Source organism: Hirsutella rhossiliensis (genome assembly GCF_020360975.1).
Source record: "Hirsutella rhossiliensis strain HR02 chromosome Unknown scaffold00003, whole genome shotgun sequence".
Taxonomy (NCBI): domain Eukaryota; kingdom Fungi; phylum Ascomycota; class Sordariomycetes; order Hypocreales; family Ophiocordycipitaceae; genus Hirsutella; species Hirsutella rhossiliensis.
In genome coordinates, this window is record NW_025408669.1 from 3,461,777 (window position 1) to 3,485,624 (window position 23,848).

Here is a 23,848-nt window from a genome sequence, read left to right on the forward strand (position 1 = left end):
GTGGCCCTGCTGGTCGCGGAAGAGATCATCGGTACGTTATAGGAATCGCACTCGGCAGCACCGAGCCGCGACGCAATGAATCGACACGTTTGGCTCATGCTCGTCACTAATCAACGCTCGGTCAGAAAATAGCCAAAGAATGAAAACCCGCTTGAGACAGGGAGACAGACAAAGGCGACACGGACATGTGGCAGAGACACGCACCGGTGGTCTGAGGCCCTGGTTCTCACAAGGCTTGCTCCAGAGGAGAGCTCTCGACGGATCCGACGAATGTCACGAGACGAGACGGGTGGTGACGCAAGGTTTGATGCAGCTAGCCGACCGACCAGGCGCATGCCAACAGACAACCGAGGCAGTGGCGTATGGAGATGGCAGGCTGGTATCAGAGATGGTGAATCCGCATCTGTGGCGTGGTTTGAGTGAGCTCTCCATCGCCTTGACACCGAGCTCGACACGGGCAGGCCCTGTTGGTTGGCGAGACGCGTCTCACCTCGTCTTGCCAGGACGCAAGAGCACGGCAAGCTGTCTGTGTCTCCAGGAACGAGACGTGTGGGCGAGGCGTAGCGATGCTTGTGGCAGGTGGTGCAGCACGGCCTGTTTCGTCAAGCAGCAGCTTTGCTGAGAGACGGCGAGACGTGGTATATCCAGACAAGGGCAGCGAGTGCGGGCGGCCCTGCAGCTGCGCGCAAGTAGGCTCCCTCCTGCACCATTCGCTCCAGGCCCTCACTTGCTTGCCCATCGTCTCCAGACAGCGTCCAAGAGGAGGCGTGTTGGCCCTCGCCGTCACGACGCCACCATATCCGCGCCCGTCTCGAGAACCTCGCATCACCGTCCAAGCCTCCCCAAACCAACCGCTTTACGCGTCAAAGTCGCGAGGCTCGACGCGCCTGGAGCAAAGCTGCGTCATCGTCCACACCACCACGCCCCCTTGTCGTTGACTCTGCTGCCATCAGGGCGTCCTAGCGCTGATGACTCTCGAGCAGATTCGGCCCGGAGCGGCGCGGATCACTCACGGATGAAAAATAGGGGTCCCCCCGCTAGCATCGGGCTCGGTGGGGTCTCGGGAAGCCGCCGGCGGAGGAGGAGCAGCCCACATTGTCCGAGGAATGGGATCCGGTTTCGGTTTGACGCGGACGCGACTTCTGGGTCAAGAGCGGGCCTGCACTTTGGCCATTTAGAGTGGAAGCTTGCGCGGGGGGCAGGAGGGGGCCTTGGAGTGCAGAGGCTCAGAGACGATTGCGTCATCTTCCCATGCGAACGGAGATGGAGTGGGAAGAGGAGATCGCAAGACGGACAAAAAATTATGATGATGGGATGGGAGTCAAGATCGCAAGCCTATATATAACTTGCTAGCTCCAATCCTTCCATCAAACACGTCTGGGCGAATGGTTTAGTGGTATAATACTCCCTTAGCATGTTCGCTTGTTCTGATGTGGGAGTGGTCCAGGGTTCGATTCCCTGTTCGTCCAATGTACGGGGTTAAATCCCCCGAGTGTCCGATTTTTTGCCTTGAGATTCATATCGCCTTGATACGAAGATGTCGTGGCTTCGTTTTTCTCTCTTCTATCAGCTTGTAATAATTCAGGTAGAAGCAAGTCCTTTTTGCTTTAATCCTTAATCCTTACCTAAGTTAATTAGTTCACCATCTGTTCAAGGTGGATTTTAAGATCGGCTGGCTGGCTCAGTCTGTTGTCGTCAGGCCATCGGCCATACCCTACACCAAAGTAGACGGCCCGGTGCCTCGAGTCCAGCGCCGCGACATCGGATGAGGTTGGCACCCTCACCGAGCGCGGCGGTCAACCGAGCAATAGGCAGAGACTTCGACCAGTTCGTCAAGGTGGCGAAGGCAAGCTCGTTCTTTGGAACGATCTGCCCTCGCCACTAGGCGGCAGCAACCGCTTTCCTCCTTCCCTTTGTTTGCACACACACCCATTTTCTCTTACCCGACTCGGCCGGGCGGAGGGTGCTCTCGGAACCGGCCCTGTGAGGCCAAAACGAAAGACATGGCTGTCGCGCCTGAACGTCCCGCTGACGGGCAGCAGGCTGAGCAAAGAAGCGCCTTTGAGCCGATGAAATGCTGAATGGTGGATTGTTTACGTTCTGTGGAAGGGGCAGAAGACGCGGATTGGTACTCGTTTCGTTTCGCGTATTGTGGGCCTACTCCGCGATAGTAGACTTCCAGCAGCTCAGCACGTCCTGTGCCCCGTCTCGGGGACCTGAGCGACCTAAAGGTCGCTGGACGGAAAATACAATAATAATAATAATAATAATAATAGCCTCGAGTCCAGCAGCTTCCTATGTTCTGGTTTGGCTACAATGATCACAAAATCTCGTCCATCCCCCTGGCCATGCGTACTGACCCAAGAGATTGTTCTTCTGATTTACGTTCCCATCTCTGATGGAGCAGGATTGCTTAAGAGCCATCAGTTCGCTCCCTGGAAGTCGCTCGTGCATCCAAGACCCTCGCAAGACCCTCGCACCCAACTTTCCAACTACGCAAAACATAAGAAACACGCCCTCAAGCGCCCCCCCTTGCATTACCCGAGAATCCAAGCAACAACCGCCATGGTAGCCCCGTAAGCTGCAGCACAAAGAATCCAATCCAGTGCCCCCCTATCCAGCAACCGTACAAGCCCAGACTGTGTCAGCGCCGTCCCAACGCTGGCCCCGACAAGCGCCACGACGGTGATGCGCCCTGCAAAGTCCGGGATGATGGCAAACGTGACGACCGGCACAAAGACTGCCACGAACATGGCAAGCGCAAGCTGCGAGAGCGACGTCGAGAGCAACGTCTCCGGTGAATCATAGCCTTGCGCGGGACGTCGCTTGATCGACGCGCTACTGTGGCCTCCCTCCGACTCTGGCTCCTTGCGGCTCGGTGGCGGCACGGCGGCCTCCTCGACCAGGCGGGGGGCCATGGCTGTTGTCCCACCGACGTCCGCCACGAGCTCCTCTGCAATGGGCAGCTCTTCTCTCACCAGAGACACCAGATCCTCGGGCAGATCGAGAAACTTTGCTTCTTCGTCCGCGATTAGCCGGCTGTTGCCGAGATAAGTTTTGTACTCGTGTATCTCGGCCAGCGATGGAGCCGGCATGTCGTGGGTTTTCACAAACGAAGTCATGACCTTGTCTAGAAAACAGTCAGCAAATGAAGCAACTCTCCGGCCAAATCTCGGCATACTGTATTGGCATAGCTTGTAGCCAATCTGGCCCAGAATCTCCGTCCTTTGCTGTGCCAAAGCGCTGTTGGCCCAACGTTCGTGCCGGCGCGAGGCGGGAACAACCCCGTAGCCCCTTTCCATTGTGTCTTTCGTGTCCAGAGTACGAAGTTCGTTCTCCAGGTCCACCAGGTCGGCTTGCATGTAGAGCAGGAGCCGGTGGTTGAGGGCCTCGAAGCGACGATACATGGGTGTGACGGGCGGACCCCCTAGGCCACCAACCAGTTTGGCTGCCAAGAGTTGGTAGCCGCTCATCGGCGACTTATCTGCTCCATAGGCAGGCTGGAGGATGCTTGGAGCAGCTTGCGGCATTGTCACGTTGGCGAACGATGCATGGCTGTGGGCAATGGGAGGGGATCCATAGACGTCGGAGAAGGCCTGCGGACGTTGATATCCTGGCCCTGAATGCGCGCCGCCAAGCCCAGGGTAACTAGAGGACCAGTTCAACCGCGGCCCGGGATCGACCGCCCTGCCATGAGCAGCTTCACCATGGTGACTGTCCAACGCTGGTGGCGCAGAGATGTTGGAGAAACCTGATACGTGGCTAGCCCCGGCTCCAGCCCTTTTATACGCCGCCTCCAGAGTTGCCCTCGGGGTCGCGCCCGGAGACACAGACACCAGGTAGTCGAGGGCGCTTGGCCGGCGCCGCGGACGTGGGGCATGGTAGACGCCCTGTACAGGTGCCGCCTGACTTGCCGTTTCGCTCCCATCATTTGTCCAATGCGGCGCTTGAGCCGAGGCTGACTCGTTTTTGACAGGCATCGGGACGCTACTCGGCATGGTCGGCGTCTTGAGAATCGTCCATTGCGAGACAACAGTCTGCGAAGGTGGCGTGCGGGGAGTCGGGGCCTGAGGCTCGCCCTCGTCGGGAACGTCTTCCACCGTCGTGCCTGGGGAATGCCCCCTGTCGTCGCCCGGCGCTGGCAGGGGAGAGATGCTCTCCGGAAGGAGAGGTGAAAAGACGTCATCTACTATGAGCGGCTCGACGACCGGTTCAACGGACTCCCCCCCCACGGCTTCTTGAGCTGCGAGATGCGAGCTGCCCGGACATGATCTCTCGGACTGTCCCTCGTGTTCGCCGACCGCTGCCGGTTCCGCGCTCGGGGGGTGTGGTCCATCGTCATTCTCATGGCAGTCCACCGATACTGGGTCCTGACCTTGACGAATCTCGGCCATTGCCTCCATGATGCCGAATATTCCTGGACCTTGTGCTATCTCCCTCTTGTAAGTTCACTCTGGACGACGTGCTTTCCTTGTACGGCTTGGATGACTTGGAGGAACCAAACAGTCTCACATGTGGCCGGAAGCGCGAAGGCGATTTGGCTGCGCTGCCGTTCAAAAGCAGTATGGTGCACACATGCCGTGGCAGAGTTGATAGCTTCCCGAGTCGCACAAGGAGGCCCTTGGGGCCCAGAGGTGCCAACAGCAGCGGACACGACGCGGTACGGAAATGGGCGCACTGTCGGTCGGCGCTATGACGACGAAAAAATCATCGAACACAATCCATGGGTAAAGACCTGAGTCAGCTTGTGCAGGTTGGGCCGTGGTGCTGCTCTGCATATAACAGCAGGCAGACGTTGTGATGCATCGTGTTTCGACGTTCAAGGAACGTCCAGGCAAAGGGCGACGGTGCCTCAAGAACAGACAAGGCCGACCGGACAAAGGCCACGTTCCACCCCAAGAGCCATTGGCCCGCCGGCTGAGGCATTTCCGACTGGGAATAGGATCTCGTTGGCCAAATCAGCGCCAGGACAGCTGGGAAGCTGGGTTGCACAGCACGCCTAGTGGCTCAGCAAGGTGCCGGCCCAGCAGGCTCGAGGCCGGGAGAGCTTGGTGCCCGACGGAGCCATGACCCTGTCGCCTGGTGGAGGTGATGAGGTGACGGTGACGGTGCCAGGATGGAAGACTTGCTTCTTCTGTGGCGTCTGTTGATAGGGACGCGTTGACACTTCCCGATGTGGGAGTTGGCGTGTCTGCACGTACTGTACAGTGCAGGTAAGTAGGAACTGGGTACATCTGTAGGCACTTTCCGATCCTCGGTCCGGGCTTTCTCGCGGGCCGAACTCGAACCTCTGCTGCGCCGGAGCATCATGAAGATCGGCAAGCTGTCAGAGGAGCTCGAAAATTGCGACCCGAGTGCTTTTTGTTGCGGCACAGTCGACCTGCCCTTCGGCCGGTGCACCAGAGACATTTCACCTCGCAACGTCTATACCTCCAATGCGCGCGGTCAGCCGCTGTTGAGAGGAGCCAAACTGCAGAGTACAGCGTCACCGGCCATGTTGCTGCGCGCCGTGATATAAATCGCGCGTCGTCTCATCCGGCGGCACGCTTTGCATGAACCTTCTGTCGTGCTCGCAACCATTGGCGCCACATCTGCAGCCCTTTCCCCCTTTCGCGCGATGCGCCGCAGCCCGGTTGCGGCGCTGAGGGGATACCTGCTGGGCGGTGTTCCCTCGCGTCGAGGATGCCTCGCCGCCCATCCTGTCGCAACGAGGCCTGCTTTGGTCGGGTGGAGGCTGCCCGGCGCTGTTCTTGTCCGAGCTCTCCACGCAGCTCCCGAGGCCACTGCTACACCCTCGCGACCGCCTGCTGTCCCTCTCCGGAAGCAGCTCAAGGACGAGGCCAAGCAGGCCAAGAAGCAAGGGAAGAAGAAGTCAAAGGGCGAGTCCCAGGTGGTCGAGGGCTGGGAACTGACCGTCGGAATCGAGATTCACGCCCAGCTCAACACATCGCGCAAACTCTTCTCCTCCGCAATCACGTCCTTCAACGACGAACCCAACAGCCATGTCGCGCTCTTCGACGTCGCCATGCCGGGCAGCCATCCCCTGCTGCAAGAGGACATTCTTCCGCCTGCCATTCGAGCTGCGCTGGCCCTCAACTGCGACGTGCAGCGTGTCAGCCGGTTTGACAGAAAGCATTACTTTTGGTGGGACCAGCCCTCCGGATATCAGATAACCCAGTATTACGAACCTCTGGCAAGAAACGGGCACATTACGCTGCGTGCGCGAGACGGCATTGCCCCCGAGGACGGTGAGAGCGTCGCCGTGGGCATCAAGCAGATCCAGCTCGAACAGGACACGGCCAAGACGCTTGCGCAGACCGGCAATGTGCACTGGCTGGATTTCAATCGCGTGGGCGTGCCCCTCATCGAGATCATCACCGAGCCGCATATTCACCATCCACGGACGGCCGCCATCTTTGTCCGCAAGGTGCAGCTTCTCCTCAACACGGTCGACAGTTGCGTTTCTGGCATGGAGACGGGCGGTCTCAGGGCCGATGTGAATGTATCTGTGCGGAGAACCGATGGCTCGACCAGGGAACTCGGGACGAGGACTGAAATCAAGAACCTGAGCACCATCAAGGCCATTGAGGACGCCATCATAGCCGAACGAGATCGCCAGATCCGAGAGCTGGAGGCCGGCGGGGTCATTGCAGGAGAAACGCGTGGCTGGACACTTGGCTCCAAGGAAACAAGGCGGCTCCGAGGCAAGGAGGGCGAGGTCGACTATCGCTACATGCCCGACCCTGACATTGCGCCTCTGGTGATTGGTGACGACCTCGTGGAACACCTGCGGACGTCGCTTGCCGTGCTGCCCGACGTCGAGATGGACAGACTGGTCGACGAATTTGGACTTACGTCCAAGGACGCCCTGTCGCTCATCACGTTGGACATGGGAGCTCGCATCGAGTACTTCTATCGGGTACTGGACAGCCTCGATGCGAAGATCCGAGCCGAGTTTGCCCCATCGACACTCCCGGACTTGAAGAGCTACTCGACTCTTGCCGGAAATTGGATCATCCACGAGCTCGGTCGGCTCACGACATACAAGGCAGGGCCACTGGCCTTGGGAGAGCTCTCGTTTACGCCCGACGGCGAATGCCCCCAGGTCCCCGCCTCTGAGCTATCGCAGCTGCTCTACCACCTCTACCGCAAACACATCACGGGCAAAGTGGCCAAGGAGCTCCTCGTGTCGATATACCTCGGCGAGCTCGAGGGCGGTGTGCTACAGGCAATCAATGTCAATGATCTCTGGTTCAAGGAGATCTCCGAGCAAGAATACTCTGCGCTGGCGGACGCGGCCATGGAGGGCGAAGAAAAAGTGCTTCAGGTGTTTGTCGAGTATGAAAAGTTCCCTCAGGGCAAGCTCATGTACCTTGTGGGTAAGATGATGCGCCTCGGGCCGACGGAGCGAATCGACCCTGCAACCGCCGAGGGCATCGTGAGGCAACGGGTCGAGGCCATGCGGGAGCCGTGATGGAAGTCGGTCCCCGCCACTGCCCGTGTCGCTTCGGGGGGTCTCACGAACGCTTATTCATGCCACCGACCACAGCACTTGGCTGTACTAGCACACGAGACGGCCCCTATCTGCAAAGGGGACGCGAATCACGCGCACATGGTACCACGTCCCGTCTCACTGTCGCATGCCACAAAGCAAGCAAGACGGGATGAAACCAGCTCGACGATCCTGGACATGAACGAGAGCGCCGGGACAGCGACAGCTGGGCTCGACTAAGCCTCACCGCTTGATGCATTCGAGCTGGCACCTTCGTCCGCACTCATCAGTCGACGGCCCGATCAGTTTACGCAAAATGCTCAATTATGTGATGGCTACATTCAAAGTTGACAATCCCCGGGGACATGAACTACTTGAACCGATTCGATCCTCGATCACCACAGTGAATTTGCGGACTCGCCACGTCGTCTCTTTCTCTACGCCTTCGAGTCGAGGCGTCACCGGTACTCTAGAGATGCCTGTGGCTGGTGGCCCGAAACCATCCCCGCCGACACCCCCCCTGCCGTTGGCCGGCTCAGGGCTGTCCTTGAATTCTTCGACTCGATTATCGAACCTGGCCAAGTTGTCGGCAACGGCCTCTACGGCTCCCAACCACTCTTCCACGGGAATCATGGCGTCAGCCACAGGGACCGAAAACTTGGTCGCAAGCGGGCCGCTGCGGAGCCAGAAGGATCCGGAGGGTCTCTCGAATGGAGCGACTGCTGCCATAGTTGTCGGCATCATACTGGTGTTGGCGGCGTGCGTGTATGCCATTTGGCTCCTAATCCAGAGCAAGAGAAGGGAGCGACGAAAAGGCACGCTGGCTGACCCTTTGTCGAGGTGGTCCCTGGGAGATGGGTTGCCGATGCACCGTCTGCATCGCCATCACGCACAGTTTGCAACTGGCGACCCGGACACTTGGTTTCCGGGCCGGGACGCAGGTGATGCGAAGGCGCCGACCTGGGCTTCTACACGGAGCTCACCGTGGGTGCCTGGCACGGCCGGAAGCCAGCAATATGTATGGCCCAGGCCACCGAGGGACGGATTGCCCAGCTATCCATGGCCCGGGCCGGCAAGCAGCTGCAGGTGGAGGGAAGAAGAGGCGTGGTCGAGGCACATGGGGGTCCATGGCAGACGAGGACGTGCAGCAACGGATATGGGACAGTTCTAGTGGCCCCTTGAGCTCCTGTTGCGCGTCCGCCAGCTGCCGAGGTCGATGTTACGTTGAATCTATGGTTTTTGCTTTCAACTCTGGACGCCCAGGTCCTGACAGGAGAGGAGTGTACAACATCCGTGGTCAAGCAGCTCTTAGTTAGGATAAATGGCTGCTGGCAATGGAGACAGCACACGGCTTACACTTGTGCAGATCTGGACCGACCCTGACCCTGACCAGCGAGCAACATGGGTGTTGAAGAAGAATTGAAGAATTCTGTCCTCGCGCTGACCCGCTGCCTCGGGTCACTGCCGCTGCCCCCTGCTGCTGCAAGGAGGCGGCCGGGCGATCTCGATGGTTGGGCCAGGCCCAGTACGTCATCAGGGGATCCGCTCTCCTGCCATTTGCTGGTTGCCGCCCCGCGCGCCGATCCGTCCATGACATCACGATGAGCCAGCCCCGGGAAGGGAAGCTCCGCCAACTGCACTCGGATCGTACAGTATATAAACCACGGCCCTTCGACTCGCCCTCAACTCGCGTGAGCCAATCTGCTTGCATTCAACTCCTCAGGCCCAATTCAACCCCCATCCATCTCGCAGGCCTGCACCTCGTGACCCTAATCCGAGCCCCGCGCGAGCAGCAGCCCCAAGCTCCAAGACACCAAGTTCTCTCCCTCGGCACAAAGGCACAACACCCCCCCCATCCACCCAAAAAGCACACCAAGCGAAAGGGACAGCTATGCCCCCCGCAACCATGTCGTTCCTCTCGGAAAAGTTCGTCCGCCTCGCGGTCCCCGCCTCGCGCCTGGCCGCCGTCCGCACCGCCGCCGCCGCCCCGCGCGCCTTCACCACGTCTGCCGCCGTGCGGAAATCGCCCACCGAGACGGTCAAGGATGGGCTCAAGGCCGTGGACAGGACTGTCAGCGACAATGTCGTGATCCCTGGGCTCGACGCGGCTGGTGCGTTTCTGCTCCCTGCCTTCACACACTCTCCGGTCGATGATGACGGCGTTTCGCTGACATTGTTTGTCCCGTTCTAGCAAAAGCAAAGGACGTCGCGCAGAACATGACCAAGGGTGACGCCAAGGGGAAGGCACAGGAGATGAAGGGCAAGGCGCAAGAGATGAAGGGTCAGGTCAAGGGCGCTGCGCACGAGACGGCTGGAAAGGCAAAGGGCGCGGCCGAGGAAGCCAAGCGCAAGCTGTAGCTGGGCTGAGCAAGTCAAGATCACAACCAAATTGGCCGGCAACCTCGACTGTACAACATGTACACAAACCCTTTACTACAAACTCTCAGGTCCTTTACGTCATAGAGTAAGGACATGGTGTAAAAGACGTAAATTTAATAAACTCATCAGGCTTAATATTATTAACGTTTGTGTCGTACTATGCATTGTAAAAAATATATGTTGGGCAATATTATCATTGTTTCGCAATTGTGCACGATCAAGGACAAGTAGAAAACTAATCATCGAAACTACAATGGTACTTTTACGTCAAGTATTAGAGACAGTTGTAGAAGCGTAGATATGGGTATAAAAGAAGGAAGTCAAGTAATTACAACCTCTTCGATAGCAATACATGATCATTTTATGCAATTTCAGTACATATCTCCACCGATCTCGGGGATAGAAAAGCACTGAAAACTTCCGGCCAAATCCATGTACAGTAGAATGCGGGATACATGGGAGCTTTGCTTGTCAATCCTGTCACACAGCATTGGTGGTCCGATACTGCTTCGGGGTATAGGAAAACTCCCCGAGGGGGAACCTGACCCAAGTCGTATCCTCGGTCATGAGTCCCGAACTGCCGGCGTAAAAGGCAGCCAGAGCGCAAATTATGGCAAAGACACCGCCCGCACGGTTGACACGGATGGCGGCGGTGAGGTGCGTCGAAGAGACGAACTGGGCGATGCTGAGGAAGAAGAAGGCGAGGGCTAGGAAACCGAGCACGACAAGGATGGTAATGTTTGTCCTGAGGGCGGCGACGAAGAAGATGAGGGTGAGGAAGCACCAGAGGATGAGGAAGATGCCGAGGGCAAAGCTGTAAGCGCGCTCATCGCCTTGGTAGGCCTGCTTGATGCCGAGCGACGGGACGAGGAACATGGCAAAGGCGAGCCAAAAGGCGCCATAGGAGCAGTGGACCGTGGTGCCAAACGTGTTGCCGACGCGAAACTCCATGATGCCGGCAATGAACTGTGCTGCACCGCCAAAGAAGACGGCAAGGCCAAAGACGGCCTGGTCGGGGCCCACGTTGCCCAGCGGATTGGAGCCGGGAAGTCTGCATTGAGGAGCAACGAGGTAAGCGACGTGATGAGGAGAGAAGGCCGAGGATTGGCACTCACCCTGCGCCGCATTGATAGAGACCGAGGACAAAGGTGGTCAGGGCAAAGCTGATGAGGCCCAGCGGACCGGGATTGGCAATCTTGAAGAACTGCGGGTCGTTGACTTGAGAGACCATGGACTGATGGGGCTTGCCGTTGACGCCATTGCCCGCGTCTCTAGTACGGTGGTGGCCATCGGTATAAGCCTGTTCAGCAGCCGTCGTCGAAGCCATGGTGTCTGCTTTCTTTCTTGGCTTGGTACGTGATGTTGAGGAGTTGAGGGGAAAAGGGCTGCTCGGCGACGAACAAGAGGAGAAGACGGACAGGCAGAGGGCCGGGGCATCCGTATGTCAGACGCTTCTTATAAGCCTACGCGCTGCTGTAGGGCACCATAACGAGGCAAGGACGATGACCTGTCACCTTGCGATCCCGTACATGCAGCCCCAGCTCATGATGCGGGGGCTGACAAACAAAGACTCGCGGGCGTTGACGCCAGACACGGACCATCCGGTGGCAGAGGGCTTCGCGATTCGATGCTACGCACAGGACGTCATTGCAGGAGAGGTCCCAAGTGCCGGCCGGCATCGACTCACGTCGAGCCAATGGCAGCAGCAGGCGGCTCACACCCCTGGCGAGGGGACTCGTCATTGCGAGTCACCCCGCCCGATGGCGAGCTAAGCGAGTGAGATGCGCAGAAGCCCATCTGGCCCATGAAGCCGGCCCAATGCATGCATGTCTCGATGGACTGGAGGTGAGAAAAGGCGGCCGGCGCCGGGGCAGTCTGGGTGGGGGGCGCGTCCCAAGCCGGATGGGAACCTGACCGTACTTAAAAAGTAGGGAGAGAAGACGGCCGTGACTCTGGTCAGAAGGGAGTCTTTGTTGGGCTGGATTGGCGTCATGGATGAAGAAGCAAAGCTGTGATGAGCTCGAGGTCACGAGACCGGGCCTGCTCGCGCAGGGAAGCGACCCCACACGCTCCTTGTCGGTGGCGTTCTTTCCCCAGATTCGTCGCATGCCTCATTCCCCCGGGGCTCCATCCGCCCGCCCGCAGCCGAGCACGTGCTCCATGCGTGCGCTACTTATCTAGTACATCTAGCTTCTGGGAAATATACCGTGTCTGTCTGTAGCGTCTTAGTAGCTTTTCAGTCATCTGAGGCACGAGTACGTACCGAGCACTTTTCCCTGCCACTCACAGCCCAAGCTCTTTCTGGAAATAGCGGGGCACCTGTTATCGCCGGCGATTGAGCACGATTGCGCTCGAATCGCCTCCCCTCTAACCTCGCATCTCCGCCCTACAAATGACTTGAGCTGGCCAAGCACAGAACACCCTCATATTCCATCGTCTATTCATCTCCTCAAGGCTCTGCTCTCGCCGCTGCCAATGATGCTCAAAAACTCGGCCGTGGCGCTGTGCTGCTCCACGTGCTCCGTCCCCTCGTCACTCACGTCATCGCCCTCGCCATCTCGATGCTTCCCTTCTCACCCCTCATACAAAGGCAGACACGGAAGCACCAGCTTGAGAAGACGTGCCTCGACCTCAACACACTCCGACGGCGACGCACCCCCCGCCTGGCCGCGCTCATCGCACCCGACCCCCTACGAAATCTTCGACATCCACAAGGCCGCCCCCTACACCAAGCGCCGCTTCTACCAGCTCGTCAAGCTCTACCATCCCGACACCCACGACAGTCACACTCGCGGCCCCTTGTACTCTATGCCGACGCCCTCCTCGCCATCCTTTTGCTCTCAAAGCCTCCCCTCGGCCACGCGCCTCGAGCGATATCGCCTCGTCGTCGCCGCCAACGATCTCCTCAGCGACCCGGAGAAACGGCGCCTCTACGACTCCCATGGCATTGGCTGGATCCAAGGCCATCGTGCCGCCGACCTCCGCACCGCAGACCGCGCCTGGCGCCATCAGCCCAATAGCCCAGCCCGCAACGCCACCTGGGAAGACTGGGAGCGGTGGTACGAGGCCCGCGACGGGCGGCGCCGCGAGCCCACATACATGAGCAACGGCACCTTTGCCACCTTGGTCGTCATGATGTGCATGGTAGGCGCCATGACGCAGGCCAACCGCGCCGAGGCCTCGGGCGCCCACTTTGTCGAGTCGACGAAGCAGAGGCATGCGGCCATTGGGCAGGACATGCTCAGGAGCAGTACGGCGTTGGCTGGCAGGTCCAAGGACGAGAGGGTCGACTCCTTCCTGCGGGACAGGCAGAACGTGGCGTCCGATTATGCGCCTAGTAGATGTAATGCTCCTTCGCAGCCTGACAGGCCCGCATGAATACGAATTACCGATAAACGATTGTGACGTGTCTTGAAGATTTCATCCTATTTCGTAAATTTCTCCCATTTCATTTATACATGAGACATGTGGCATTCATCATAAGCGCCGTCATTGGTTATCGTTGACTCGTCGCAAGCCAGCCTCGACGCTCTTCATCTCGTTGCTCGCACCCTCGTCGGTGATGCGGCCCGAGTTGGGATCCCGGCGACGGCCCCGGCCAAGGTCCAGCTCAGGCGGCGTCGGGATCTTGCTCCCCAGCCCCGGGACGTAATCGTCGTCGTCATCGTCATCGAGGACCTCGTCTGCCGAGGTACCGAGGCGGTGGTTTATAACGTTATCGATGCGCAACCGCGGAGGACCTGAGTTGAGTCTGGTGCCGTTTTTGGGCGGACCGGCTGACGGAGGGAGTTGTCAACGGAAGTGCCCTTGTATAGCTTGGGCTGATTTCTTTGAGGAGATTGGGACTTACAGAGTACCAGGTCAAACAGCTTGACAATGACGGGCCCCCACACCGTCATGGCGATGATCTGCCCGTAGGACCACTTGCTTGCCTCGAAGCTGTCGGCGCTAAAGACCTTGACGAGGGAGACCATGTACAAAATGTTGATGACGAGGTAGGCCAGCTCCAGGGACCACCAGACGACTCTCTTGAGCCTGATCCAGGCGGGCTTGAACTTGCCCCTGGGGCCGTGGCCGAGCCGGTAGCCGCGGATGCTGAGGTCGCGGGTGAGGCGGTGGCTGCGGAAGGTCCAGCTTAGCTGGTCGATGAGCAAGATGACAATGGCGACGGTGTCGAGGACGAGAAAGACGACCTTGTAGAGGTAGGGGCGAGGGAAGAAGCCAAGGTGCAGGCCTTCGACACCGTGCATCGAGGCACAGTAGCTGCGAGGGCTGGGATTGCCGCCACAAGCCTCAAGCTCCCTTTCCTTGCGAAAGAGCTCAAAGGCATCACGGAAAAGGACCTTTTGGCTGGTGGCGACAATGGCCAAGAGATACTCTGCAAAGAAGCCGAGAAAGGTGTGCCAGTTGCGGATGCCCTCGTTGTGCAGGCACAGCTGGACGAGGAACATGGGCAGGATGCCGTTCTGGCTGACGTGGAAGGCGACGGCGGCGTTGACAATGATTTCGCCCCAAAAGGTGCCCTCCTGGGAGTTGACGACGATGGCGAGGATGGAGGCGATCTGGATGGCGAAGACGAACCAGCACTGGGCCTCCTGGAACTCGACGAGCGTCGTGGCGAGGGCGATGCTGGTGCGCGACAGGGCCGACGAGTCGCGCCAGATGATGGACTCGATGCGCGTCAGGCGGCGCTGCAGGTCGAGCAGCGACGCGCGGTTGCTGGTGCGGCGCTTTGCCTTGCCCTGCTGGGAGAAGCGGACCCAGAGGGTGAAGGTCTTGAGGGAGAGGAAGAGGAAGCTGGCAAAGCAGACCTGGAGAACGTACGAGATGAGGACCTGTCAACGTCCACAGTCAGCACTTACACACACTCACTCTCGCAAGGACAGCAGGCAGGCAGTTCTCACCCCCGGCCCAAAAATGTCGGGGTTAATCTCGACGGGGATCTTGGGGCAAAAGGAGCCCATGGCGTCAAACACATCGGGCGGACTCGACAGCCCCGACAACGCCTTGACGGCGTCGCTGCAGGGCTTGCGGATGCCATCGCCGCCGCCGCACGCCGCCTGCGCGCACGCGACAAACGAGTCCAGCACGGGCCGCTCGTCAAAGGTCGCCAGCGGCGTGCCGGCCATGACGGCACTGGCGTTGTGCGCCGCCTCGTCGGGGAGGTAGTAATAGTAGTGGTGGCTGGCGCTGGCGCCGGCGCCGGGCGACGAAGCCCCGACGACACTGCGGTTGGCGCGGGTCCAGTACGCTATCGACGACAGCGCGGCGCAGTTGTAAAACGTCTCGAGCGAGCCAAACAGCGTTGCGGCGTCGCGGCATGCTCGCGGGCAATCGGTGCCATGGTTGCCGTCGACACGGCAGCCCGTGGGGAAGAGCCACATGTGCCGCTCGTCGTCGTTGCCGCTCTCCCCCGAAGGCCGGATGAGGAACTTTTGGAAGAAGTTGGCGGCGTCATCCTCGTGGGTGCTGCCGAGGATCTCGAGGTCGTGAAAGGGGAAGAAGCCCGTCGTGCCGCTCAGCTCGGCCGGGAGGAAGTTGACCGTCACCGCCCGGGGCGTCGCTGCGGCGTCGGCTGTGGACGAGTTGGACGCGAGAGTGGCCATGGTGCTCCTCGCTTGTCGCCTGCTGCGCGCCCTCTCTCTCCTTTCACCCCCTCTCAGTTCCCCCCTCTTCTTTCTATTCCGCCCTCCGGTCCGGGAGGTTATTACAAGCCTCGGATACCGGAGCTGGAGTTCATCCATCAACCGAGGTGTAGCAGCTCAACCTTGTAGTAGTAGAAAATTCCGTAAATAAAAAAGGAACAAAAAATACAAATCCATCCCCCTCAGCAGTCGTCGCCATGAACATGTTTCGGCAGAGGAGAAACGCCTCGAGGAGTGAGAAAGCAAGGGCCAATTGATGACAATCCAAGTCAACAAGAACGCAAAAGAAATGCCAGTCGGTGTGGGAGAAACGAACGATGCATAATAAGTTAGGCTTATATCTCCAAAGAGAGGGGCATAGGGCTATTGTCTATCCTTAATGGAGTCGTTGGATCATGGCTGCGTCTGTCCACCGAATCAGAGGCCGTCGTCGAGCCGCCAGGGTGGGGAAAGAGACCATTGTCCAACATCAGGCCGAGAAATGGGGCAGCATAAAAGGCCGACATGCTCACGGGATCCTCCGGCGGTGGTTGGGAGGGAAGCTGTTGAAGTGCGGTTATCTCGAGTGGGTTTTGTTCGCTTGCCTCATTCATGTTATTGCATATCGCAAATAAGGTTACCGTTTGTGTAACATCCAGCCGCATGATATGCACATCATGATGCCAGTGTACGGAATACTCCGTCCAGTACGGACTCGCAGCTTCGTGCATGCACCAGCTTGACGTGTACCGCGTCATTAGCGTCAGAGTACACAGTACCCTTGCAGCAAACCCGACAAAAGCCGACGGACCTCCGTCACCCGCCAGCAGCAATTGAGCCGAAGCTCCAGGCAAGCATTCTCCCATCGTCACCACCACTCCTCCCAGTCGCCGCCGCCCCCGAATCTCCCCTTCTCCGACAATCATTCGCTTAATCCCCCAATCATCATGCCTCCCCGTCTCCGCCTCCGCCTCCGCCTCCTCCCGCCCTCCTCCCCGCCGCTCCTCCGCCGTCTCTACTCCTCCTCCGCCGAGCCGCTCATCCGCGTAACAAACCTCCCCGCCGCCTCGTCCGGCCACATCCGCGTCCTCGAGCTCAACCGGCCCAAGGCCCGCAACGCAATCTCAAAGGCCCTGCTGGCCGACCTCGGTGCCGAGGTCGACCGCGTCCACGCCCAGTACGGCCGCGACGGCGAAGAGCTGCCTGCTGCTGCCTCCGCCGAGCTGGGCCCCACGAGGGCTCTTGTGCTGGCCAGTGCTGTTGATGCTTGCTTTTGTGCCGGTGCTGATCTCAAGGAGCGTCGTGGCTTTACCCAGCTTGAGTGAGTAGCTGCCTTGCCTTGTCTGCTTCTTGGCGTGCTCTGTGGCAGATGAAATCTTTGATCACACAGCCCGCGGCTGCTGACAACCCCCAGAACCGCCGACTTCCTCTCCAACCTGCGCGCAACTTTCACCTCCCTTGCCGACCTCCCCATCCCCACAATCTCGGCAATCTCCTCCCTCGCCCTTGGCGGCGGCCTCGAGCTCGCCCTCTCCACCCACTTCCGCGTCCTCTCCTCCAACGCAACCATAGGCCTCCCCGAGTCCCGCCTCGCCATCATTCCCGGCGCTGGCGGTACTCACCGCCTTCCCGCCCTCGTCGGCCTCTCGCGCGCCCGCGACCTCATCCTCACCGGCCGCCGCGTCGCCGCTCCGGAGGCCTACTTCCTCGGCATCGCTGACCGCCTCGTCGAGGTCGTCCCCGAGGATGCCCGCCCCGGCGCACAAGGCCAGCATGGTGACGACTCGTCAGACATACTGCCCGCCGCTCGTAGGGCTGCCCTCGCAGAGGCCGTTCGCCTGGCTCAGGAGATTTGCGAGGGTGGGCCCGTCGCTATCAGAGCTGCCTTGCAGGCCGTCGCGTGGGCGAGGCCGGAAAAGGAGGACGAAATGTACCAGAGGGTCGTCGACACCGACGACAGGAACGAGGCTCTGAGGGCTTTTCAAGACAAGAGGAAGCCCGTCTTCAAGGGCCGATAAACGCCCCGCCGCCCTCGTAGGAAGAACACACACCAAGTGGTTCCCCCAAAAAAAGGCAAAAGAACAAGCCCTGCGTGCCTCGCCAAACCTGTGTCTGGGTTCAGTCCAACCCTCTCCAAAAAGGCGTCTGTCTCAGACCAGCTCAGTCACGTGAAGAATCGCAGTTGTACAAAACTAGAAGCCGAGCAAATCACGTCGACGTGTCTCCTTTTTCATGTCTATTGACTGGCGCCCGGATTCGGCCGTAACTCCAACATGCTCGCTGTGCGAACGCTGCCTGCGCGAATCGTCGTCCCAGAGGCCTCGCACGTCGAGGGTCATGTCTGATGCCCGGCATCATACCTAACACTTTGATAAACCCCCAAGGGCCTGATGCAACCTCCCATCATCACCTTCCCTGGACACTCGCACACCTTGGTGCCGCTGTCGGTCAACGACAACCACTCGAAACATGCTTCCCCCGCCATCTTTTCCCCACAATTCCTGTTGACGGCCAGCCACCTTACTCTATGCGATATTGCGGTGGCGACTCGCCGTCGCCGTCGACCACGTCGCCCCGCGTCGATTGCTCGGCGTCTAAGACTTTAACATCGCCGTCGGCGTCCGTCGGCGTCGGCCCCGATGGCGGTGCTGCCTCTTCAGGAGAAAGTTCTGTTGGGCGCTGTCGTTTGGGGACATCAACATACTCGTGCTTGTCCTCGTCGCGGACGTAGCAGAGAAAGTATGGCTCCCCGCTCGTGCTCAATGTCTGCAGCACCTCTGCCGTGTCCCTATTCTCCTTGACGTCTGCATCGTTGTACCAGCGCCAGACTCTATCCTCAAAGTCGCAGATCCAGACCCAGTAATGGCCCGACATCAGGTGGCCGCGGTGGCAGATGACGGCGTGAAGCCGGTAGGGAATGCTCTTCATGCTGTCCAGGTGCTGTTCCAGCGCCTTTTCCCGCTGCACGAGCTCCTTGTCCATCATGCCTCGTATTGCCGCGTGAGTCCCGCGGGCTTCGACCGAACTGTAATCCTCCTGTCTGGAACGGGATGTGGTGGCGGCGTCGCTGGACTGCGTAGGCGTTACGAGAAGAAAGTCGTCTTCGACTGGTCCGTCGAAATCCCAGTTATCACCCATTGCGGCGACGCGAGGAGGCGACTCTTGGTCTCCACTTGAGCCACCCTCGTTCCGGCCCTGGGTTCCGTTGGTGCAAGCATCGAGAAAGTCCATGTACGATAGGTCAGGGTCTGCTTTTCCGAGCTGCGATTTGAGATCTGCGATTCGGTCGTTGAGGGCCCAGTCCTCGACGCGGCGCCGAAAAACCGGAGAGTCGTGGGGCGCGTCCATGTAGCGATCGAGGTAAAGTATTTCCGGAATAACGACCGGGTTGCCGTTCTTGCTGCCCATGGATTGGGATCGCTGGATGAGAACGTGAAGGACTGGTGGTAATGTCTTGATCGCCGTGTACCTCGACAGCTTACTCTCTTCAAGAATCTGCTGGTCAAAGTTTCGGCCCAAGGCATCGTATAGCGAGCAAGGTCCATCTGGAGCAGGGAACGCCGTGATGGAGCGGTCAAAGCTGATTTCATGCTGGTAGATGTTTTCGTCAAATTTTTTCGTGTAGTTCACCGTGGTGACGAAAAAGGTCTCCATGATCTTCTCCAGCTGGATCCCAGTCTTTCCGTCAATGGAGCTAGGTCGAATGGCCGCCTGCAGACGGTTGATGATGCTCCCCATGACCTCCTCCACATCCTGCTGGTCAGTGCCCGATGATCGCTTTTGGTGCTCCAGGGCATTGAGGACCTTTTGGTCGACTGACACAGAGTCCACAGCATCATCAGTGGCCACACCGCCGCTCATCTGCTCTGCCGCCGTGCTCGTCTCGTGAGTGGTCTCAGAGGCTCGGCCTGCCGCGGAGGCACCTGCCACGGCTTGCTCAACGTCAGCCATCTGGATATCCACATCTTGCTGTGGCTCCTTGGCAGCCAATTCTGTCGGGTTGGTTTCCCGTTCTATCGCCGTCGTCTCAACCTTTTCATAAGAGCGATCTGACCGCGAATCCTCCTGGTCCACCAAGGTCCTAGAACTTGAGTTGCTACCCGCGTCCATAGACTCTGGGACAGAAGCCGAGCTAGTCATTTCGACGTCTTGTGACGGATTGGTGGGCAAGGCCGGGGACGGCCGAGCGGGGAGAGGCGGCGGCTGCAGCGCAGTGGCTGGCTGTTCTGCCGCAGGCTGCTTTGGGCTGTGAAGAAGCGTGTGCGTTGAAAGCAGGACTGCGTTGGCCAACCGTTGAGAGGGCCGCGTTGCGGCCTGGTCTGACGATTGCAGATTTCGGAACAGCGTAGCAAGTTCCTGTGCAACTGTTCCCATGTTAGCGACAGCCAGCCAGATGGCGTGAAAACAGGCCAGAGTCAGTGGCACTTACATGCCTGGGCCACCACGGCCTCGCCACGGTCCATTTGCATCTTGTTCCCGCCCAGGAGACGCGCCTTGATGCTTTCATCCGTCAGATCCAGCCTTGAATCTTCGTAGTTAAGCACAATGTCCCGGATGGGCTTGACAGTAAAGAGATACTGCAGTAGACTGTTCAAGTAACACGTGTTTCCGATATTGTGCAACCCCACCGGGAGCGCCAAGTCGACCGGCTGTCCGGCAGCGGCTCCTCGAGAGTCACTGCTACCCAAGAAGCCATTGGCCTGGCGGAGTTCTAGAGCGGCTTGCTTCAGTGTCGGAGAGTCGGTGTGAACCGCCATCGCATCTAAAGCGTCAAGATATACCTCTGTTTCTTCTGGCCCCTTGCTTCTCTCCAGCTTCGACAATGTCAGCAATAGCTCGAGTGCGGAGCGCGGCCAAGATGGCTGCAGTCCATCGGCGTCGGAGTGATGGCTTGGGCCCTCGTCCTCCTAGGGCGTTGGGCTGGTGCTCACTTTCTTGCTGGCAGTCTCTGCTGCCGTCTGCCAAGGCACATCGAGGACATCCAGACCAAGAATTGTCGCGGCGGTATCAAGCGACATCTTAGAATCGGATTCCATGAGAAGTGCGGCCTGATATGAATCGTCTGTCGAGGTCCGGGCAATCAGCATCAGCATAGACCGCGCAGTGACCGCATCAGCAGGATCCCTGGCCAGCTTCAGCCGGAAAGCCTCTATGATGGAGTCGGCGCTGTAGTTGTTTGGCGGCTGGAGACCGAGGAAGTTGAGGGCTTGCGACACAACCCCGTCGTCGTCACTAGTGCCCTGACGTTGGAGCTGACTGTCAAAGACGGAGGATTGGGTCATGGCGTAGTCGGAGAGCTGATCCTCGCCGATATCGTTGGCGATGGCCATCAAGTTATCGACCAGAGTCCTACGCCGAGTGGGGAGAAGGTCCCATTGGCGCTTGTAGGCGTTGACAATGACTTCGCGGGATTGCGTCGGTAGGACTCCAAGCATTTTGTAGCGCTCGGTGTTGACCAGGGGGTTCTCGCTCACATCGACCACCTCGGAGCAGCCGAGGTCGGAAAGCAGGGCCGAGGTGCAGAGAGTCGGGCCCTCTGGGCCCTGCCCGGCCTTGTGGATGAGACACTGAACCTCGGCCCTGACATCTTCCAGATAAGCACGGTACGTGCCCAGCTCTGTCGCTCCGGACGGACCGCCAGGGGGGGCGGGGACGTTTGGTGTAAAGACGCCTTCATCCACGCCGTTGCGATCCAGCACCTGCTCCGAGAATTCTAGTTGGTGGAAGATGGAGAAGCAACGAGGCCCGAAGAGTACAGCGAATCGCTTGTTACGTTTCGATATGCTTCTAACGTCGTCCGGGTCTGACTCGAGCAGATTCTTGAGGTACGTGTTGAGGTTGAGCGGCGCCTGGTCGGCCCAGTCGTCCGTCGCCCCTTCGTACCGGCTCGGTTCTTGCTCTCTTGAAAGCTTTAGCTGCTCACGAATGGCGTCTCGGTCCAGCAGAAGCTGGACCCACCACGTGTGCATTCGAGGCTCTGAAACTTCAAGGGTGACCTGAAAGGTGCAGGGCGGCGCAGAGCAGACAAAGTGTTCGCGAGCCAAGAGAGGATAGTATTTGGAGTGGTTATCGAGAATGTCTGCATCCGAGACGGACCCCACCCAAACCAGGTGATGCCAAGGAAACTGGTTATCCCGCAGAGGCCAGCGTGCCTGGCTTGAGTGACAGCGAGCATCGGCATGGGCCTCGTCCCAGGCCATTTTGAAGACGAAGTGGAAGTGGCAGTCGAGGCAGATGGATGACAGAACGCGCGAAGAAGGCGTCTGAAAGCTCTGGTTGCCGTTGATGACGAGCTTATGAGGATGATCCCAGGTGTAGTAGGTACAGTCGAGCTTGGCGTTTCTCGCTCGCTCGAACATGTCGCAAACGGTGAAGTCGTTGTTGGTCAGCTCGTAGACCCATCGGCTCGGGTGGGATCCTTGGGGAAGAAGTGATTAGCGACGTTGACGAAGGCTGCGACAGAAGCAAACCCTACCAGCCACCTCCCTGTCGGGGACAAGATGCGACTTCATGGTCGTCATGTTGTGCGGGACGAAATCTGTCTGCTCTGTGCCGGGAAGGGCCGCGTAGGAGCTCGTGTCCTGGTCCTGGGACCGCAAATCGTGTTTGCCTGCCATGTCGGAGTGCTACGGGGAAATGCGTCGGCAGGTATTGGGCATGGAGGCTCGGCCGCGGCGGGGGAAAGGGCGAGAGAGTCGAGCCAACGGCCGTTAGTGACGCGTTGAAGGAGGCTGAGAGGCTTCCCGTTTGTGAGTTGGATATCGAACGAGGAAGAGATGTCGGGGAAGCGAAGGCTTATGCGACGGCCACCTCTTCCAACGGGTGATAGACTGGAGACCGGGAGTCGCGAGTTGGGCGTTGAATCATTTTACATGGGGTATCGACGGGCGACAAAGCTGCAGAGATGGACGTGGACGACGGCTTTTGGCCGGCCACGACGTCGTCGAGGTTGCGCGCTGACGGAGGAGAGAGAGGTGGTGGCGAGAGTGACGAAGTTGGCTGACGCAGCCTCCGGAGCCAAGGTTAAGGTTCCACTTGGTTTAGGTTCAGCTCCAAAGGTTCCTGCTGGGCGAGGATGGATGACTCAGCAGACCCACTTGACGGTGCCGCTGGTAGACAGCTGCTTAAGTAAGCACCAGAGCCTCGGGCCTCGACGTTTGACGTTCAACGTGCAGCGGCACTGCAGCCATCCTCAAGCAATGACTTGGATGGCTCAAAAGCAGCCAGCAACGGTGGTCTTTGAAAAACCACCGGCCCTGTTAAATAACCGTGAAGGAGAAAAATACACTGCTCAACTTTTCTGCGTCAATCCTCGCTCTCGCTTTGAGCATTCGCCCATTTTGTGAACTGGAACGGCGGCTGGTGGACTTTAGGATAAAATGCCTTCCTCCTTGCTGACCAGTTTCAATAGCCTAGAGACTAATCTTGCTTCGCTGTTACAAGATATTAATGTATTTGGACACAAGTACCATGCGAAACGGATCAAAAGTCCTGCCCACGGCCCAGCTGCTGGCTGTGCGTAGGCGCGAGCTCACTCTGCGCCATGGAGGTTGGAACATGTTGTTGCTATGGATGCGAGAAGACTGGCCTACGCGCACTCTACAGGCCTTACGGTTACTTGCTATAGCTTTAATACCCCAAGGCCCCTTGAAACCGCCTCCTCCGAGTGCGTTGTGCTCAACTGACCAAGTTGAACAGCTGGCTCGTCGGCCTGACAACCCGCCCAGCTGCCAATATCTATTTGCTCGAACACAAAAAACTTTTCAAACCTTGCTCTCTCTTCACAGAAACATCCTTCCTCCTTCTTTTCACATCACCGCGCCCGCACTTGCGAAAACCCCTACAGAGCGCAGCACTACTCAACACCTACCTTTCTGGCTCAAGGCCGCCTGCACTTGCATGCTCGCCAAGCTGCAAGGCCTGAGCCTTTGAAGCCAGCATCCTGAACTGTTGGAGACTATTCTCTCGGCCGTGGAAAGCTGAAAGGGAGAGAAAACAAGAACAACTGCCTGGTATCTCATCCTGTCCTTGACGCGTAACAACGCCGCACTGCTCATCAGCACTCGGTTGCCCATTCGCCACAGTCGTTGATATGTCTTCTTTCCAAGGCGATCAGGAACACTTCACCCACGCGGACTTGAACTTGGTGGAAGCAGACGTCAGTCAGGAACTCGCCATCAACATGGATCAACAAGGTGGAGTCATCCCCTTTGGTGATGATAAGGATCGTCTCAGCGGGCTTTTGAATGAGCTCAAGGAAATGGTCTGTACCGAGCTGGACTACTGCTCCCTGGCTCGCTTGGGCCAGACAAGCAAGCTGTGGTGGGAGCTTACACTCCCCCACGCTTACCGA

General features: G+C 58.7%; 9 protein-coding genes and 1 non-coding gene across 10 annotated transcripts; 5 read left to right on the top strand and 5 right to left on the bottom strand.

The window, feature by feature from the left end:
• The first annotated feature begins 1,379 nt into the window (after positions 1–1,379).
• HRG_12067 lies at positions 1,380–1,469 on the top strand. Its single transcript has one exon. It is a non-coding gene; the product is annotated as a tRNA-Ala (tRNA).
• Positions 1,470–2,537: 1,068 nt separating this feature from the next.
• On the bottom strand, positions 2,538–3,530 carry HRG_03454 (uncharacterized protein; the record flags this gene model as incomplete). Its single annotated transcript, XM_044861925.1, has 2 exons — positions 2,538–3,130; positions 3,182–3,530. 2 exons carry the CDS (start codon positions 3,528–3,530, stop codon positions 2,538–2,540), a joined length of 942 nt encoding a protein of 313 aa, XP_044722951.1.
• A 2,087-nt stretch (positions 3,531–5,617) lies between these two features.
• On the top strand, positions 5,618–7,474 carry HRG_03455 (gatB/GatE catalytic domain-containing protein; the record flags this gene model as incomplete). Its single annotated transcript, XM_044861926.1, has 2 exons — positions 5,618–6,112; positions 6,155–7,474. The coding sequence occupies 2 exons, from the start codon at positions 5,618–5,620 to the stop codon at positions 7,472–7,474; spliced, it is 1,815 nt and encodes a 604-aa protein (XP_044722952.1).
• Positions 7,475–7,816: 342 nt separating this feature from the next.
• On the bottom strand, positions 7,817–8,266 carry HRG_03456 (uncharacterized protein; the record flags this gene model as incomplete). The annotated part of the gene is made up of 1 exon (XM_044861927.1): positions 7,817–8,266. The coding sequence occupies one exon, from the start codon at positions 8,264–8,266 to the stop codon at positions 7,817–7,819; it is 450 nt and encodes a 149-aa protein (XP_044722953.1).
• Positions 8,267–9,398: 1,132 nt separating this feature from the next.
• On the top strand, positions 9,399–9,850 carry HRG_03457 (uncharacterized protein; the record flags this gene model as incomplete). Its single annotated transcript, XM_044861928.1, has 2 exons — positions 9,399–9,603; positions 9,684–9,850. 2 exons carry the CDS (start codon positions 9,399–9,401, stop codon positions 9,848–9,850), a joined length of 372 nt encoding a protein of 123 aa, XP_044722954.1.
• Positions 9,851–10,351: 501 nt separating this feature from the next.
• HRG_03458 (uncharacterized protein) lies at positions 10,352–11,198 on the bottom strand (the record flags this gene model as incomplete). The annotated part of the gene is made up of 2 exons (XM_044861929.1): positions 10,352–10,922; positions 10,987–11,198. The coding sequence occupies 2 exons, from the start codon at positions 11,196–11,198 to the stop codon at positions 10,352–10,354; spliced, it is 783 nt and encodes a 260-aa protein (XP_044722955.1).
• A 1,148-nt stretch (positions 11,199–12,346) lies between these two features.
• HRG_03459 (dnaJ domain-containing protein) lies at positions 12,347–13,249 on the top strand (the record flags this gene model as incomplete). Its single annotated transcript, XM_044861930.1, has 3 exons — positions 12,347–12,672; positions 12,718–12,815; positions 12,864–13,249. 3 exons carry the CDS (start codon positions 12,347–12,349, stop codon positions 13,247–13,249), a joined length of 810 nt encoding a protein of 269 aa, XP_044722956.1.
• Positions 13,250–13,360: 111 nt separating this feature from the next.
• On the bottom strand, positions 13,361–15,477 carry HRG_03460 (uncharacterized protein; the record flags this gene model as incomplete). Its single annotated transcript, XM_044861931.1, has 3 exons — positions 13,361–13,647; positions 13,722–14,706; positions 14,776–15,477. The coding sequence occupies 3 exons, from the start codon at positions 15,475–15,477 to the stop codon at positions 13,361–13,363; spliced, it is 1,974 nt and encodes a 657-aa protein (XP_044722957.1).
• A 965-nt stretch (positions 15,478–16,442) lies between these two features.
• Positions 16,443–17,513, top strand: HRG_03461 (enoyl-CoA hydratase/isomerase domain-containing protein; the record flags this gene model as incomplete). The annotated part of the gene is made up of 3 exons (XM_044861932.1): positions 16,443–16,816; positions 16,910–17,271; positions 17,323–17,513. The coding sequence occupies 3 exons, from the start codon at positions 16,443–16,445 to the stop codon at positions 17,511–17,513; spliced, it is 927 nt and encodes a 308-aa protein (XP_044722958.1).
• Positions 17,514–18,015: 502 nt separating this feature from the next.
• Positions 18,016–22,112, bottom strand: HRG_03462 (ubiquitin carboxyl-terminal hydrolase domain-containing protein; the record flags this gene model as incomplete). Its single annotated transcript, XM_044861933.1, has 7 exons — positions 18,016–18,531; positions 18,583–19,251; positions 19,300–19,544; positions 19,596–19,859; positions 19,925–20,309; positions 20,427–21,913; positions 21,971–22,112. 7 exons carry the CDS (start codon positions 22,110–22,112, stop codon positions 18,016–18,018), a joined length of 3,708 nt encoding a protein of 1,235 aa, XP_044722959.1.
• Between the last annotated feature and the right edge of the window lie 1,736 nt (positions 22,113–23,848).